The sequence below is a fragment of the Schistocerca gregaria genome, chromosome 3, assembly GCF_023897955.1.
Source record: "Schistocerca gregaria isolate iqSchGreg1 chromosome 3, iqSchGreg1.2, whole genome shotgun sequence".
NCBI lineage: Eukaryota > Metazoa > Arthropoda > Insecta > Orthoptera > Acrididae > Schistocerca > Schistocerca gregaria.
In genome coordinates this window covers 332,727,981-332,744,657 of record NC_064922.1, presented here as the reverse complement: position 1 = coordinate 332,744,657, position 16,677 = coordinate 332,727,981, and the positions used below count along the sequence as shown (strand labels likewise).

Below are 16,677 nucleotides of genomic sequence, written 5' to 3'. Positions count from 1 at the left end.
TTCAAGACGATCATGTTTCTCAACGGCAGTGGCATTTTTCAACAAGATAATGCGCGAAGTCACAAGGCCAGGAGTGTGAGGAAGTGGTACGAGGAACACAGTGACGAGTTACAAATGAGGTGCTGGCTCCCCAGCTCGCCAGATTTGAACTCGACCGAACGCATCTGGGATGTGATTGAACGTGGCGTCAGGAGTCATAGGCCCCTCTCCGGAATTTACGAGAATTAGGTGGTTTGTGTGTGCAGGTGTGGTTTCAGCTCCCTCCTGCGACCTACGAAGGTCTCATTGCTTCCATGCCACGGCGGGTCGCCGCTGTTATCCGTGCTATGGACATACCGGCTATTAAGTAGGTGTTCATAATTTTCTCTCTGATCAGTGTAGACTGCGAATGAGTGACACGTTGCATTGTCCTCCTGGTAGATGACATAGTGCCGAGAAAAAAAGAAACTGCATGAAAGACATGGCAGCCAAGGATAGATGCACACCTCTGTTGAACCATGTGCTTCCCAGAATGACGAGATCACCCAGGAAATGCCACAAAAATATTCCCCAGACTGTAACACACTCTCCTCTGGCCTGGATCCTTCCGACGTTTGATGGGCCCAACAACATGCCGAATGGACCGCTCAGAATTGGCATCACGTCTCTTCACCGTTGAGTGTCGCATATGCCTTCAACCAGCCAATCGTCGGAGACGTGTTTGGAGGCAACCCGGTCAGGCTGAACGCCTTAGACACACTGTCCAGCGAGTGCAGCAATCTGGAGGTTCCCTACTGTTTTGGTGTGGCATTATGTGGGGACAACGTACGGGCTGGTGGTCATGGAAGGCGCCGTAACGGTTGTACGATACGTGAATGCCATCCTCCGACCGATGGTGCTACCATATCGGCAGCACATGGCGAGCATTCGTCTTTATGGGCGACAATTCGCGCCCCCATCGCGCACATCCTGTGAATGACCTCCTTCAGGATAACAACATCCCTCCACTAGAGTGGTCAGCATGTTCTCCAGACATGAACCCTATCGAAAATGTCTGGGATAGAATGAAAAGGGCTGTTTATGGACGATGTGACCCACCAACCACTCTGAGGGATCTACGCCGAATCGCCGTTGAGGAGTGAGACAAAATGGACCAACAGTGCCTTAATGAACCTGTGGATAGTATGCCACGACGAATACAGGCAAGCATCAATGCAAGAGAGCGTGCTACTGGGTGTTAGAGGTACTGGTGTGTACAGCAGCCTGGATCACCACCTCTGAAGGGAACCGATGTGATTCAAAACTTTTTTGATATGTGTAGTATGTAGATTACATCAAGTGTTGGTGTGGTAGAATGGTCACGATTGTGCTTGATGGATACCCTTATGTGACAAGTGCCAACAAGGTCGGTAACCATGGCAAAAGATGTGTTTCTGTCGAACGAACAAAATAAACAGTGCTGCGTTCCTTTATTGACAGCACAGCTTGATGATGAGTACTTCAGTGTTAAGGAAGTTGTTGAGGACGCCGATACTTACAGCAACTGCTACTTCTACAGCTGTCGACCGTGCTCAGAGCTCTATACTGTTGTTGTTGTTGCGGAGGACACTGACCTGCTTGTGATTCAGATCGCTTGTGCCCCATTATTCCCCAACATTTTGCTTCTGAAGCCAGACAAAGACAGCTCCAGAAATTTGAAGTTGTCTCAAATACCAAAAGACTACGTTCTGTTCCTACATGTCCTCAGTGGCTACGAGAGAACTCCGTTGTTCTACGGCAAACTGAAACTCCTCAGGGCATTACAGATGAAAAACGACCTGCAGAAAGTAGCGGATATATTCAGCACCTCCAGTGCGACTCCTGATGGCATTGATGAGGTTGGACAGAAGTTCATAGCAGCCACGTACTGCGAAGATCAAACAAAGCTATTAAATATGCTTAGCTATAGAATCTTTGAAAAATCTGTATCAAAGACATCATTCAGCCTCTTATAGAAGCAGTTGCTCGGCATCATTTCCCGAGGCTGAAGGTGAAAAATCAAATATGGCGATATAGCAAGCACGAACCAGCCGGCCGTTGTGGCCGAGCGGTTCTAGGCAATTCCGTCCAGAACCGCGTTGCTGCTTCGGCCGCAGGTTCGAATCGTGTCTCGGGCATGCTTGTGTGTGATGTCCTTAGGTTAGTTAGGTTTAAGTAGTTCAAAGTCTAGAGGACTGATGACCTCAGATGTTAAGTCCCATAGTGCTCAGAGCCTTTTGAACCAGAAAACGAACCCACTTCCTTCTTCTCTATAACCGCATGTCTCTATTTATTATGCTATGACGATATCATGCAATTTATTATATTATTTTTCAGTTCTGAGGGCTTTCACCGACGATATGTCATGAACTGTCATTTAATAATAACAAATCGTACCGAGAGTGACATGTCGGCGATAAATGTTTATAGAACCATTGCCTTGAAGCGAAACTGCATACTCTCGTAGTACGCAAATCATAATACGAAAACAACAAAATACGTAAATCAAATACGGCGTCTCCAAAGTACTTCATTTGCCGTCAGCTATCGAGTTTCGCGCTGGCATCGAGTTTTATGAAAGACAAGTCATTTTGGCGTCACTTCCCAACAAGAATCAGGTGAAGGTAGTTTCCTCCACAGACCGACGCAACAACACTTCATGCGTCCTTTTAAACCCGCGGAGCGCGCCACAATAAGGCCACAGGAACACAAGCGCCAGAGACGTTGAATAAAGTGTACATAAACTGAATCTGTGGATACGCGATCGATCCATGCTGGGATATCGACGTACCATTATGAGCTACACTGTAGCGACGTCTTTGCAAGTGTGCAAAGTGTGCATAAACTGAATCTGTGGATACGCTATCGATCCATGCTGGGATATCGACATACCATTATGAGCTACACTGTAGCGACGTCTTTGCAAGTTTATCAAAAAAAAAGTGCCGGACACCATGATTTGTCGAAGCAGAAACCGTTGTCTCTATTAATTAAATTCTTCGCCAAACAAACTTCAGCTGCTTCTTTCATCATCAAGACCCAAAAACAAAGTAACTGGCCCTAAGTTGACGTTTTATTAGTGCCACAGTATGTGCCCTTCTTCACTTCTTTCGGTCAAGTTGTGCCAAAAATTTCTTTCCGTCCAGTTCGAATCAGTACCGTGTCGTCAGTTATTTAATGTTAGTCGTCAGCATTCTTCTGTAACATCACATTTGAAAACTTTTGTTCTTCTCTTGTTTGAATTATTTATCATCTTCAGCCGGCCGTGTGGCCGAGCGGTTTTAGGCTCTTCAGACTGGAACCGCGCGACCGCTACGGTCGCAGGTTCAAATCCTGCCTCGTGCATGGATGTTAGTTATGTGTAAGTAGTTCAAAGTTCTAGGGAACTGATGACCTCAGATGTTGAGTCCCATAGTACTCAGAGCCGTTTGAACCATTTTATCCTCTCCATTTCACTTCCATGAAACGCTGCACTCCAGACCAGGAAAAGACTTCAGGAAAGATTTCGTAACACTCAAATGTATATTTGAGGTCAGGAAATTTCTGTTTTCATGAACGCTTTCCTTGCCGCTTTGTGTCAGTATTTGATTGCGTTTATTTAAAAGCTTACGAGGCACGTGAAGAAATTCACTAAGTCACTTTCAAATTTTTATTGATTATTTTATCTCCATATTATTTTTTGTATTATAAACATATCACCAGTTCTTCCGACAGAGACGTTTCGTGACTTTTATTTAATCGGTGGAGGACTTCATCATTTTATGTTACGTTTCGGAAGGGGTGCCTCGTCTTTTCTGATGTGTGTCTCCGGTGTGCACGTAAGCCCGTATGTGCATTGTATAACAGCTGTGGCTACATCGGCCTGTTTTTCCTAGATGTAACATGGAGCGGAAATATGCGATCCGGTCACATTAATATAAACACCATCTTCGACGTCAATAACCTCTTACAGATTGCAGGTGGCAGCACTGGCAGCGTCGGGGGGACGCAGAAAACAGTGCAGACATTGTCTAATGCGGAAACAAAGAGATTTATCTGACGTCCAAAACGACATGATCACATGTTTTCGGAGCAAGAGTGGAAGCACTTCCGAAACAGTGACATTTTTAAACTGTTCACGGGCCGCTGGGGTTACAGTATATCATACATCGTAAAATGGCGCTATCCAAAACCGGCGCTGAGGCAACTGCAGTGCACCAGGGGTGAACGACGGCTGCGGACATGTGAACGGGCGAACGGTAGTGCAATTGTTGGGCATCTGGTCGTCCAGGTGAACCAAGGTGCTACCAAAAATTTCTCAACTACAGTCGGCGAACTTAGCTACCTCTGGGCCTCAGCAAGCAGGCGCCTGGTTCATGCACTGATCTGACTGCTGTTCATTGACAACGATGGCTGGCATTTGCCCACCAGTACCACAGCTGGACGTCCACTGTGGAGCGACAGCTGGTCCTTTCAGATGAATAACGTTTTGTGCTCCATCGGACAGATGGTCATTGGCATATACGGCGTGAAACGCCTGAAAGCAAACACCCTGAAAGCGTTGTGGCCTGGGGAACGTTTTCGTAGCATTCCCTCGGTGATATCGTGACCCTGGGAGGCACAATGGATCAATAAAAGTATGCATCTATGCTTGAGGACCATGTACTCGGAACGATGGCATCCACTAGCTGGACAATGCATGTCAAAAAGCTCGCAGTGTACATGTGTGGTTCGAAAAACGCCAGGATGAATTTACCGTACTCCCCTGTCACCAAACTACCCGGATTTAAACTCAATAGAGAATCTGATGGACCACCTGGATTGGGTTGTTCGCGCCATGGATCCTCAACCGAGGAACCCAGCGCAGCTGACAACGGCATCAGAATCGGCGTGGCTCCACACCCCCATCAATAGCTTCCAGAAATCAGTTGAGTCTCTTCCTGCATGTCTCGCAGCAATCCACGCTGCAAAAGGTGGTTCTTCAGATTTTTGACAGTGTTGTGTACATAGTTCAGCGTAGTCAGCGAGTACACAACTTTCCCACTAGAGCGCGCTCCACTAAGGCCACCAGCACAGGCGCAGCACTCGTCCGTCTCTGCACTACGAGATGGCGCTGCCATAGAGACGGACCAAATTCTGCTTCCGCCGATCCGCGTATTAATATGTAACACAGTCAATGAGATTGCTGCTAACGTAGAACCTTTTCTCCTCGCAGATCACACTCGCACAGGGATACATGAACACGCAAGGTATTATAATAAGTGTACACACCTCCGATTGGTCAGTGTGCATTAGTCTGTACAAGTCTGTACGAGTTCTACATTTGTCTGTATCAGTCTGTAGTCAAGTTTCAGTCTGCGCCCAATAAGATTACCATATCCCTGTACATAGCCATGAAGATAAATGTATAGACGCTTTTGTCAAGTATCAGAGATATATGTGAGAATAAGATTAACGTACCAAAGGAACTTCAGATTGTCAATTGTAAATAGCATCCAGAACCAAGTTAAGTAATTTTTATGCTTGTTATTATTTTAATAAATGTGTGTGAAAATTAATCAAGTTCTATTTAACGTTGGACACCGTCAATCTGCTACTCTAAGTGTCCAAGTGGCATTTCTATCGTCTGACCTAACGGCAGGAGATAAACACGCCACGATAAGACCACGAAACATATTGCTGACACTCGCCTACTTCGTTAGAGCGACAAGTCAAATAATCTGATGATTTGTGTACTGAAGGTCTTACAGTGCGCACACCACAGACAGATGTGTCACATTAATATGACTGCACAGGGTATATCTCAGCCACTACAATCTTGTGCGTGTTTATACTGTAGTAAAGGGATCAGACTAAAGCAGCAGCTCACACATCGTAAATTACATAGTACACAAATATGGCACCTGATAAAAGGATTATTTCTCGAAGCGCCTAACGCACAAAAGAAAGAAAGAAATATGGTGACCGGCAGCAGCAAATGTTATATCATAACAGACAAAAGCACTGCAGTTCACAGTACTACGCATACTTGTAAAAGGTAAGCAAGAGACTTGATGTGACATAGCAGACAGTGGTAACCGCTGGGGACACAAGCAGAAGGGCGGTGAACCCGGCACGGACAGCAGGTGTCTGATGTGGGCGGCGTGATTCAGCCCAGTGGGCGGCGGCCCCGCGGCAGGACCGTCCCGAATTCTGCGGCCGTCGCTCCTTATTTTCAGCCTTCCGCCTAATTACAGGCCCGTTTCAAAAATGGGACCGCCACAAGTTGGCAGTTCGGCAAATTTGAGGGCGCTTTGCTGCTAAAGACCCAGGCACTTCGCGGTTCATCTTTTTCGCTTGCTCTCGACGATGTTTAACTTGCCGTTACTTGCGTCTAGCATTCGCTCGACGCTCACTTTGCGAGGTACAATCTGTGCGCAGATTGCTGCTGCCACTCAGAATGCTATAGCTTCAAAGCGGACAAAATTTTTCATAGTAAGGTGAGCTCGATCGCCGTGATTTTCGAAGATTTCCCACTTAGGTGACCGAGTAAGATGATACTGTGGTTAAAACACTTGACTCGCCTTAGGGAGTAGTGAAATGTGGTGTTCAACTTCCCCTCTTGCTTTTTTGATGGCTTAAGGCGAAAGCTGGAAAGACTGGTTTGAGAAAGAAACTGTATAATAGTACTCACATCGAGGTAATCGAATCGTAGCCATAGGCCAGTCACATACACACAGCGTTTAGCCAAAAAACTAGTACATTAAATGAAAGCCCTCCCGACCTGTTGTCTTACTTATTGGTGAATCTCCCGAGTTACCCCGAGTTGCATCGTCGTGGTACATGAAACTTTTTGTCCGTGACTTTACGTCCAGAGCTGCGCTGGCCATTTTCAAAGGTACTCCTGGTTACAGTGAGTTGGTCGACAAGACTCAGCATAACCAGGAGCAACTCTGAAGTTGCCCAGTGTGGCTCTGGACGAAACGTCAGGAACAAAAACGTTTCTTGCACCACTACCATACAACCTGAAAAGTTTATCAATAACTAACTGTTTGGTTACGCGTGAATAGGTAACGGGAATCTTTGGTGGGGCGCATACACAGCAAATCATTGTTGCTTGGCACAAAAGTCGTTAGCTCATCAGAAAAATGATAAAAACCCTTACACCGTCTTCTAATTACATTGCGACATGGGATGTTACGGGCATTTCCCTCTGCCATGTGCTTCACTCAGAGTGGTTTACAGAATATGGATGTAGCTGCACAATGTTGAAGCACAAATAATAACTGAACCACTTCTTTCAGGAGAACAGAGTAGCCATGCAAAAGGCAGATCTTGCAGCCTCAACATGTTCCTAATGAACTAACAGATAAAAAAAGCGTATAATAATGAAACCACTAGCGAACTCAGTAATGATTCACAATTGCTAAATGTGTATGGGAATTGGATATAGCCCTAATCTCCTTCTCCTCCTCCTCCTCCCCCCCTCCCTTTGCCCATCTCCTCCTACTCCCCCATATCTCTGCCCACCTCCTTCTCCTACTTCTTGTACATATCTTGTCCTAAGCTCTCTCTATCTGTTTACTTCTCCCTCATCTCTTCGTCCATACCCTCCTTCCCTTCTTTATATTCATTTCCTTCCCCCCTCTCTGTCGATGTCCTACTTCTCCCGCTCTCTGACCTAATTTACTGTTATTGCAAACCGAACCTTGATCGGGAATAAAAGTGAAAATGAATGGGTAAATTGGCAGAAATCATTAGTACATGGCGAATGAGAGAGACTTTTCCAGCTGTTGGATCTGTGAGGATAGTAGCTTTAATGACAGTATGTCGCATAGTTTTAATGTACAAACAGGTAGAATTTCAAAGTTAACGATAAACACAACTTTCGTGTAATCGACTGTTGGATTGTATTCGAAAGCTAAATGTGTATTTCGAATTTTCACGTTTGGCTGTCTGTTTTGTCAACGTTTCATGCTGGACGTTGTGGCCGAGGGGTTCTAGGTGCTTCAGTCCGGAACCGCGCGACTGCTAAGGTCGCAGGTTCGAATCCTGCCTCGGGCATGGGTGTGTGTGATGTCCTTAGGTTAGTTAGGTTTAAGTAGTTCTAAGTTCTAGGGGAGTGATGACCACAGTGCTCAGAACCATTTTGAACGTTCCATGTTATTTTGTGCGAATGCTAGAACTGAGCGAGTCAAACTCGACTACACAGGCCACCTGCGAACATTCGCAGTTCAACAGTCACAAAGGAATCGTCATTAAAGCACTCAAAATAGTGTGAATTATCACCAACTGCGCGCAGCATTTTATTGAGAGTGTAGATAACAGTTTACATAACGGATTTGAGTCCTTCACGAGAAAGTACTAAACTGGATATGTCATGATTTGAAATGTGTTTGATGAATGAGTTAATTAAATTAATAATGGAAATTCAAAGTTATAGCTAATATGTTTCATTTACCTTAAAATAACACCTGTTCTTCTAGCGATGCAGAGAATTTTCTTCATTTGTCAAGGCGTTGGACATTGGTGCAATTACAATCGGTGTGTCATTAAAACTTTATTCTCATTCTATAAGACTTGAAAAACTTTCCCGTATATTTCTTCAGATTTAAAAGTAGCGCGTGGAGTTTTCCATTCAATAATCTGCCTCTGATAATGGGCTGTGTTCAATATGTACGGGATGGAAACAGAATCTCTTTATATATATGACCGCTTTTTTATTAACGTAGCCAACTAATAGGGGATAAAAAATGGTTCAAATGGCTCGAAGCACTATGGCACTTAACATCTGAGGTCATCAGTTCCCTAGACTTAGAACTACTTAAATCTAACTAACCTAAGCACATCACACATCCATGCCCGAGGCAGGATTCGAACCTGATACCGTAGCAGCAGCGAGGTTCCGGACTGAAGCGCCTAGAACCGCGAGACCACAACGTCCGGCGATAGGGGATAACGTGAGTAGAAAGCGCGCATATGGACGCCTGTTACGGAGTCTCTGCGGCAACTGTTGGACTGTATGCACAATATTGCAACTCAACGGAGTAGTCGAAGTGAAATCGCGAGACTCGCCGATTTTCACGAGACATTCGAAATATGCGCCCACCTCCGTGCAGCTTTTACGTTAGGAGAGCATTGTCGGATTGTTTCGGGAAGATGTTGCGTAGCAGCTATAGCCAAGCAGCGCAATCGGCGTATGCATCAGCATAAGATGTGTGTTTATCAAACCATATAAAAGAAACGTACCAAAGCCTGTCGTCGCAAGCAGCATAGTAGCGAGTGGATTAACTGTAATGCTGATTACAGTTTAGATTAAATGTGAGTGCCAATAGTTTTTTTTTTTTATAGTTTAAGGGCTTTCGAGACTGCCCATGCAGCCATCTCAACATTGGTTACGACAATGCGTAACCACACTTCAGAACATTCATTATGGTCAAGCCGAGCCCCGCGGCTACAGCAGCGGACGTTTGTCAATAGTTAAAGTTCATAATACACCAAATTTTCTTTCAGGCAAAAACAGTTGAGATCTTTAAGGAGCACTCTCTCTCTCTTTCTCTCTCTCTCTCTCTCTGTCTCTCTCTCTCTCTCTGCGTGCGTGTGTATGTATGTATGTATGTATGTATGTGTGCGTGTGTGTGTGTGTGTGTGTGTGTGTGTGTTTTGTATATCTCCCTCTGACTTGCATAATGGCGTGAAACGACAGTACATACGAGCCGAGAGGTGCATCTTCCATTGCTTGACCACTCCTCTCAGACTCGTGAGGACTCTCCTCTCAGAGTCGTGCGTTAGACGGCACGGCCAGCCGGGCGGGCGATATCGCAATACAATGAAATAAATTGATTTTAAAAGATACAATCAATCGACTGAAATTTCATTAAAAAACTCGTCTCCTAGTTTGAGGCTCTCAGTTCCTAATTTCATTCCGTTAGCTTCAGCTGAATTAATTCGACTACACTCTGCGATGACAAACCATTTTAATGTGGTGAGTTTTATCCACTTCATATCTTGTGCATCAAGTGCAGCGTAAAATGAATATTTTTTTGCCACAAAACAGACGTTTAAGACCTGAAGATGATAGCAAAAACTGTTTAAACGTATTGTCTTGAATTTTTTTTAAATATTTTTTTGCGATCTTGTCTTTTGAACGGTTTTTAACAATTAAAACAGATCGCCCTTTAGTACTCTCATAATGAGAAAAATCAGTCGACTACACTCCATTACCCTCGTTTTGCTTTTATTGACGTTTATATCACGAGTTGTAAAAGGCTATCTGAATCACAAATAATGCAAAACTGATGTTTACTTACTATTCGTTTATACTGTCATACTGCCCAGAAATTCAGCTTCTTTAATTTATGTTACACAGCAACTAGTCTTCGTCATAGAAAATACCTCAGTAAATAAATTGAGCTGCATAATTTAATGAGGATAATCAACGCTTCACGTAGTAATGATGCAATGCTTTACTTCTGTTACAGCTCCTGAAATCCTTCACTATGAGCCGATCACACTCGCTGCGGATATGTGGTAAGTTTCGAATCTCTAAAAAGACTCTATGTTTAGTACTCTGTGGCACTGAAGTTAACAGCACAGAAACTCTTGCAAGTGTCGCTTTTCAACGTCTTGTGCGCTAAAAATAAGCAACGCAGTAAGCCCAAGACTTGCCAGAGACTATCTCACCAAAAGTATCCACACGCCAATTTGCAGACATTAACATGATTTGTGTCCACCCTTCGACTTCAGATCTGCTTGAGGCACTTTCAAGAAGGTATCTGAATGTTTGTGGTGAAACAGCAGCGCATTCTTTCTCAAGAGCAGGAACCAGAAAAAGGTAATGATTTTGGACGCAGAGGTCTGGAGCGAAGTCGACGTTGTACCTCATCCCAATGGTGTTCCACTGGATTCTGGTCGGCACCTTGGAAAGGCCAGACCATTTCAGTAATATTCTTGACCCCCAAACCATTCCCTCATAGATGCTGCTTTATGACATGCTGCATTGTCTCGCTGATGCTGTCATCGTCTCCGGAGTGTTTCCCTACCTTACGCACTACACAATGGTGTAAAATGTCTTCATATTCTTCCGCATGTAGTGTTTTCTTAAGCGCAACAAGAGGACCACACCCTAACCACGAAAAACACAACCCCATACCTAACACCACCCAGTCCGTTTCCGCCCTAGTAGCTGCATAGTCAGCGCGAAGGAATGTCGTGCCTAACGCTCTGGTTTCGATTCCCGGCTGGGTCGGAGATTTTGTCCACTCAGGGACTGGGTGTTGTGTTGTCCTTATCATTATCATTTCATCCCCATCGACACGCAAGTCGCCGAAGTGGCGTCAACTCGAAATATTTTCACCAGGCGAACGGTCTACCCGACGGGAGGCCCTAGCCACACGGCATTTACATTTTATTTACCCCGTCCGCACATCAGTGTTGGCGCTACACCTGACGACAGACAGGTAACGACTTCGGGCATTCGAAAAACCCAAATCCTTCCTTCTGATTGTCAGAGGATATTGGGTAATTTACCTCTCCAAATCACTAGTTTCTAGTCATCCACTGTCCACTGGTGCTACTCTGTACACCACTTCAAGCGTCATTTAGCGCAGACTACAGAAACGTGTGGCTTATGATAAGCTGCTCGACCACTGTTCACCATTATTTTTAACTCCCTGTGCAGAGTCATTGTGATAGACGGACCGTTGGTAGAACAATGGAACTCACAGGTGATTCCTTCCACTGGTTTGAAGCGACTTTTTACAACCGCCTTCCGCAGTGCTTGATGGACGCTGTCCCCAGCACATGAGGAGTGCCTAGTGTAGGTTACACTGATGTTGATCCTTCACGTTTCCGCTTCACAATCACTTCATCAACGGTCGACTTGGGCAGCTTTGGAAATGTTGATGTATTACTCAGGTGACATCCAATGATTAGTCCTCATTCGAAAGCACTGAGCTCTCCTGAGGATTCGTTCTGTCCTTACTGCTTACTGCTGAAAACATACTTCCTTATCCAGGGTGGTCCATTCATAGTGACCGGGCCAAATATCTCTCGAAATAAGCATCTGACGAAAAAACTACAAAGAACGAAACTCGTCTGGCTTGAAGAGGGAAACAAGATTCCGCTATGGTTGGCCCGCTAGATGGCGCTGCCATAGGTCAAACGGATATCAACTGCGTTTTTAAAAAATAGGAACCTCTATTTTTTATTACATATACATGTAGTACGTAAAGAAATATGAATGTTTTAGCTGGACCACTTTTTTCGCTTTGTGATAGATGGCGCTGTAATAGTCACAAACGTATAAGTACGTGGTATCACGTAATATTTCGCCAGTACGGATGGTATTTGCTTCGTGATACATTACCCGTGTTAAAATGGACCGGTCACCAATTGCGGAAAAGGTTCAAATGGCTCTGAGCACTATGGGACTCAACTGCTGTGGTCATTAGTCCCCTAGAACTTAGAACTACTTAAACGTAACCAACCTAAGGACATCACACACATCCATGCCAGAGGCAGGATTCGAACCTGCGACCGTAGCAGTCGCACGGTTCCGGACTGCGCGCCTAGAACCGCGAGACCACCACAAAGGTCGATATCGTGTTGATATATGGCTATTGTGATCGAAATGCCCAACGGGTGTGTGCTATGTATGCTGCTCGGTATCCTGGACGACATCATCCAAATGTCCGGACGGTTCGCCGGATAGTTACGTTTTTTAAGGAAACAGGAAGTGTTCAGCCACGTGTGAAACGTCAACCACGACCTGCAACAAATTATGATGCCGAAGTAAGTGTTTTAGCTGCTGTCGTGACTAATCCGCACATCAGTAGCAGACAAATTGCGCTAGAATCGGGAATCTCAAAAACGTCGGTGATGAGAATGCTACATCAACATCGACTGCACCCGTTCTATATTTCTATGCATTGCATGGCGACGACTTTGAACGTCGTGTACAGTTCTGCCACTTGGCACAAGAGAAATTACGGGACGATGACAGATCTTTTGCATGCCTTTTATTTAGCAACGAAGCGTCATTCACGAACAGCGATAACGTAAACCTGCATAATATGCACTACTGGGCAACGGAAAATCCACGATGGCTGCGACAAGTGGAACATCAGCGACCTTGGCGGGTCAATGTATGGTGCGGCATTATGGGAGGAAGGGTAACTGGCCCCCATTTTATCGATGGCTGTCTAAATGGTGCAATGTATGCTGATTTCCTACGTAATGTTCTACCGATGTTACTACAATATGTTTCACTGCATGACAGAATGGCGATGTATTTCCAACATGATGGAAGCCCGGCACATGGGTCGCGTGCGGTTGAAGCGGTATTGAATAGCATGTTTCATGACAGGTGGATTGGTCGTCGAAGCACGTTCACCGGGTCCGACGTCCCCGGATTTCTTTCTGTGGGGAAAGCTAAAGGGTATTTGCTACCGTGATCCACCGACAATGCCTGACAACATGCGTCAGCGCATAGTCAATGCATGTGCGAACATTACGGAAGACGAACTACTTGCTGTTGAGAGGAATGTCGTTACACGTATTGCCCAATGCACTGACGTTAGTGGACATAATTTTGAGCATTTATTACATTAATGTGGTATTTAGGGGTAACAGCATGCGTTCTCAGAAATGATAAGTTCAAAAAAGTGCATGTATCACATTGGAACAGCCGGAATAAAATGTTCAATGTTCCTACGTTCAGTATTTTAATTTAAAAAAAACTACCTGTTACCAACTGTTCGTCTAAAATTGTAAGCCATATGTTTGTGACTAATACAGCACCATCTATCACAAAGCGAAAAAAGTGGTCAAACTGAAACATTCATATTTATTTACGTACTACAGGAATACGCAATAAAAAATTGGAGTTCCTATTTTAAAAGAACGCAGTTGATATCCGTTTGACCCATGGCAATGCCATCTAGCGGCCCTTACAATAGCACCATCTGGTTTCCCCCTTCAAGCTAGACAAGTTTCGTTCTTTGTAGTTTTTCCGTTTGACGCTTATTTCGTGGGATATTTGGCCCGGTCATGATCAATGGACCACCCATAATACTGGCGGATCCATATCTCGTGACATCTAGTGGTCAATTCCGCATTACATAATTGAGCCAGGATACTTTCGTTCAGATTAGCAGCTATTGTCTGCCACATGAGATGACGTCTGCCGACAGGTCGCTAGGCGTGACGACTTACGTACTGCTGACGGGCTTCTCGCCATTCGGAGGCGAAACAGACCAGGAGACTTTCTGCAACATCTCCGGCGCGCAGCTCGACTTCCCTGAGGAGCTGTTCGAGGATGTGTCGGAGGCGGCGCAGGACTTCATCCGCAGGCTGCTCGTGCGGGATCCCAGGTAAGTCCTAACCTGCTACTCAGCCTCAGTGCGAAACACAGTGGAGACGGCGGCCGTACTGCGATAACACACCGATTCCCTACTACGCTTTAACAACAGTCGTGAGCAATGGCACAAGACTGAATCCCACGAAATTTTGGAAACTGATAGCGGATATTTCCTCAGTATTTTGCTATTAGGGGGGCACGTGGTCCCTGATGGCTCGTTACAGAGTACTCGTAAAAAAAATGGTTCAAATGGCTCTGAGCACTATGGGACTCAACTGCTCTGGTCATTAGTCCCCTAGAACTTAGAACTACTTAAACCTAACTAACCTAACGACATCACACACATCCATGCCCGAGGCAGGATTCGAACCTGCGACCATAGCAGTCGCACGGTTCCGGACTGCGCGCCTAGAACCGCGAGACCACCGCGGCCGGTAGAGTACTCGTAATAATGAAATTATGAGTTTTTGGTTTGTTACCCCAATTACATTCATTTCTTTGAAAATACCTTCAAAACATTGAATTAGCCTGTAATCTGTAACCACGAAAACGTACACCGCAAAACGCGAAGTAATGCGACAACCCTGTAACGAATCACATGCACTTTTATCGCAGTATGTTCAATCCGTTCTGCCAGCGTATAGTGCAGCACGTAAAAAAAGCAAAACTGTTCTCTCACACGTATCTTCGACGGCAATGATCAGGGCAGAATCTACAGTGACTGTTAACGTACAATTGAACGTAGATTTAATAAATGCTTAACGGAGTTCAAATGGGTCTAAGCACTATGGGACTTAACATTTGAGGGCATCAGTCCCCTAGACTTAGAACTACTTAAACCTAACTAACCTAAGGACATCACACACATCCATGCCCAAGGCAGGATTCGAACCTGCGACCGTAGCAGTCGAACGGTTCCGGACTGAAGTGCCTAGAACCTCTCGGCCACAGCGGCGGGCCCAAATGCTTCACGGAGCTCTTACCGCCTCATATTTGTCAATCACGGGATTTCGAAGATTTTAAAAAGCCATTGGGTATTTTAGTTGGCCGAATTAAGTCATGGAGAAGTCATAGACGTCACGGAACTTCCGTATGCTACGAGAGATTATGTCTATGTCTCTGACTGAAGAAAATTGGTAGCGGTGCTGATTTCATTAGATGGTGCACTTCACAAATAATTTATGTGTGGATTTTCAGCATGAAGTGCTCGTTTCTGTGCACCGTTAACGATCTAGCCGCTCTCTCGGTTGTTTTTATACAGCTTGATCTCAATGACTTCTTTAATGACAGGGACCCATATAGGCAGATGCATGGAATAATGTTTCAGTTCTGTCAAACGTAATCTCTTTTGTTTGTTCTTAAAGTTATGTTCTGCACATTTGTCGAATTCGCGATATTTAATGTGACGTCAGTGATCTATGCGGCGTTCTCAAATTGTACTAGCTGACCATTTCAACTACTATGACAGTCAAGAGGTATTTTAGAAATTCCAGGAACGCCGAGACAAAAGTTGGATTTTACTGGCCAAAGCACTCCTTTAATTTTTTTGCATGGTCGGAAATTGGATTAAATACCGTGTCTTCCATGGTTCTGCCTATTTCATTTGTTGAAGCACCGCAGAAAGGATGGAATGCTACCGATGGATAACTTAATGTCTCGATCGGTATAGCCGTTCTTCCGGAACAGGTTTCTTATGTACCTTGCCTCGGAATTCAGGTGTGCCTTGTCACAGACAGTCTCAGCTCTTCGTATCAGCGTATTTAAAACCGCTTTCTTATGTCGCCGCAAAAAACTTTGTTGTCGTACAACTAATACTGTTGGAAAAAGAAATCTGAGACAGAACCCAGCAGTGCTGAATGCGAGATTAAGGATTAACCGAGCCGGCCGCGGTGGTCGTGCGGTTCTAGGCGCTGCAGTCCGGAACTGCGCGACTGTTACGGTCGCAGGTTCGAATCCTGCCTCGGGCATGGATGTGTGTGAAGTCCTTAGGTTGGTTAGGTTTAAGTAGTTCTAAGTTCTAGGGGACTGATGACCTAAGATGTTGAGTCCCATGCTGCTCAGAGCCATTTGAACCATTTTGAAGGATTAACCTGTTAAGTGGGCAGCTGGCGTGCTTCTTCCTCAGTGGTCAGTGGCTAAGAGGGGGCCAGCGCTCCCAGGCACCATGATGCTGTGTACTTTCACTTAAAAGTTCTCCTTCCTGTTCTCTTTTTTGTATTTCAGTTGAAACTGGGTGGGAATGAATAACATACACAACAGAAGTTTCCAGTTATCGAATTATTGCATTAGTAAATAACGCAGAATAGAGGGACGTTACGTATTCGACCAGTTTCGGAAAAAATATTGTCCTTTAAAAATTTTAG

The 16,677-nt window shown here is 44.9% G+C and overlaps 1 protein-coding gene across 1 annotated transcript in view; it reads left to right on the top strand.

Annotated features, from left to right (window-relative positions):
* LOC126355751 (mitogen-activated protein kinase kinase kinase 11-like) overlaps positions 1-16,677 on the top strand; it is a 403,455-nt gene that overhangs the window by 367,220 nt on the left and 19,558 nt on the right. The window contains exons 6-7 of the mRNA XM_050006141.1: positions 10,437-10,485; positions 14,148-14,327. Of these exons, the coding sequence (XP_049862098.1) occupies positions 10,437-10,485; positions 14,148-14,327 (229 nt within the window). The remainder of the gene's footprint in view (positions 1-10,436; positions 10,486-14,147; positions 14,328-16,677) is intronic.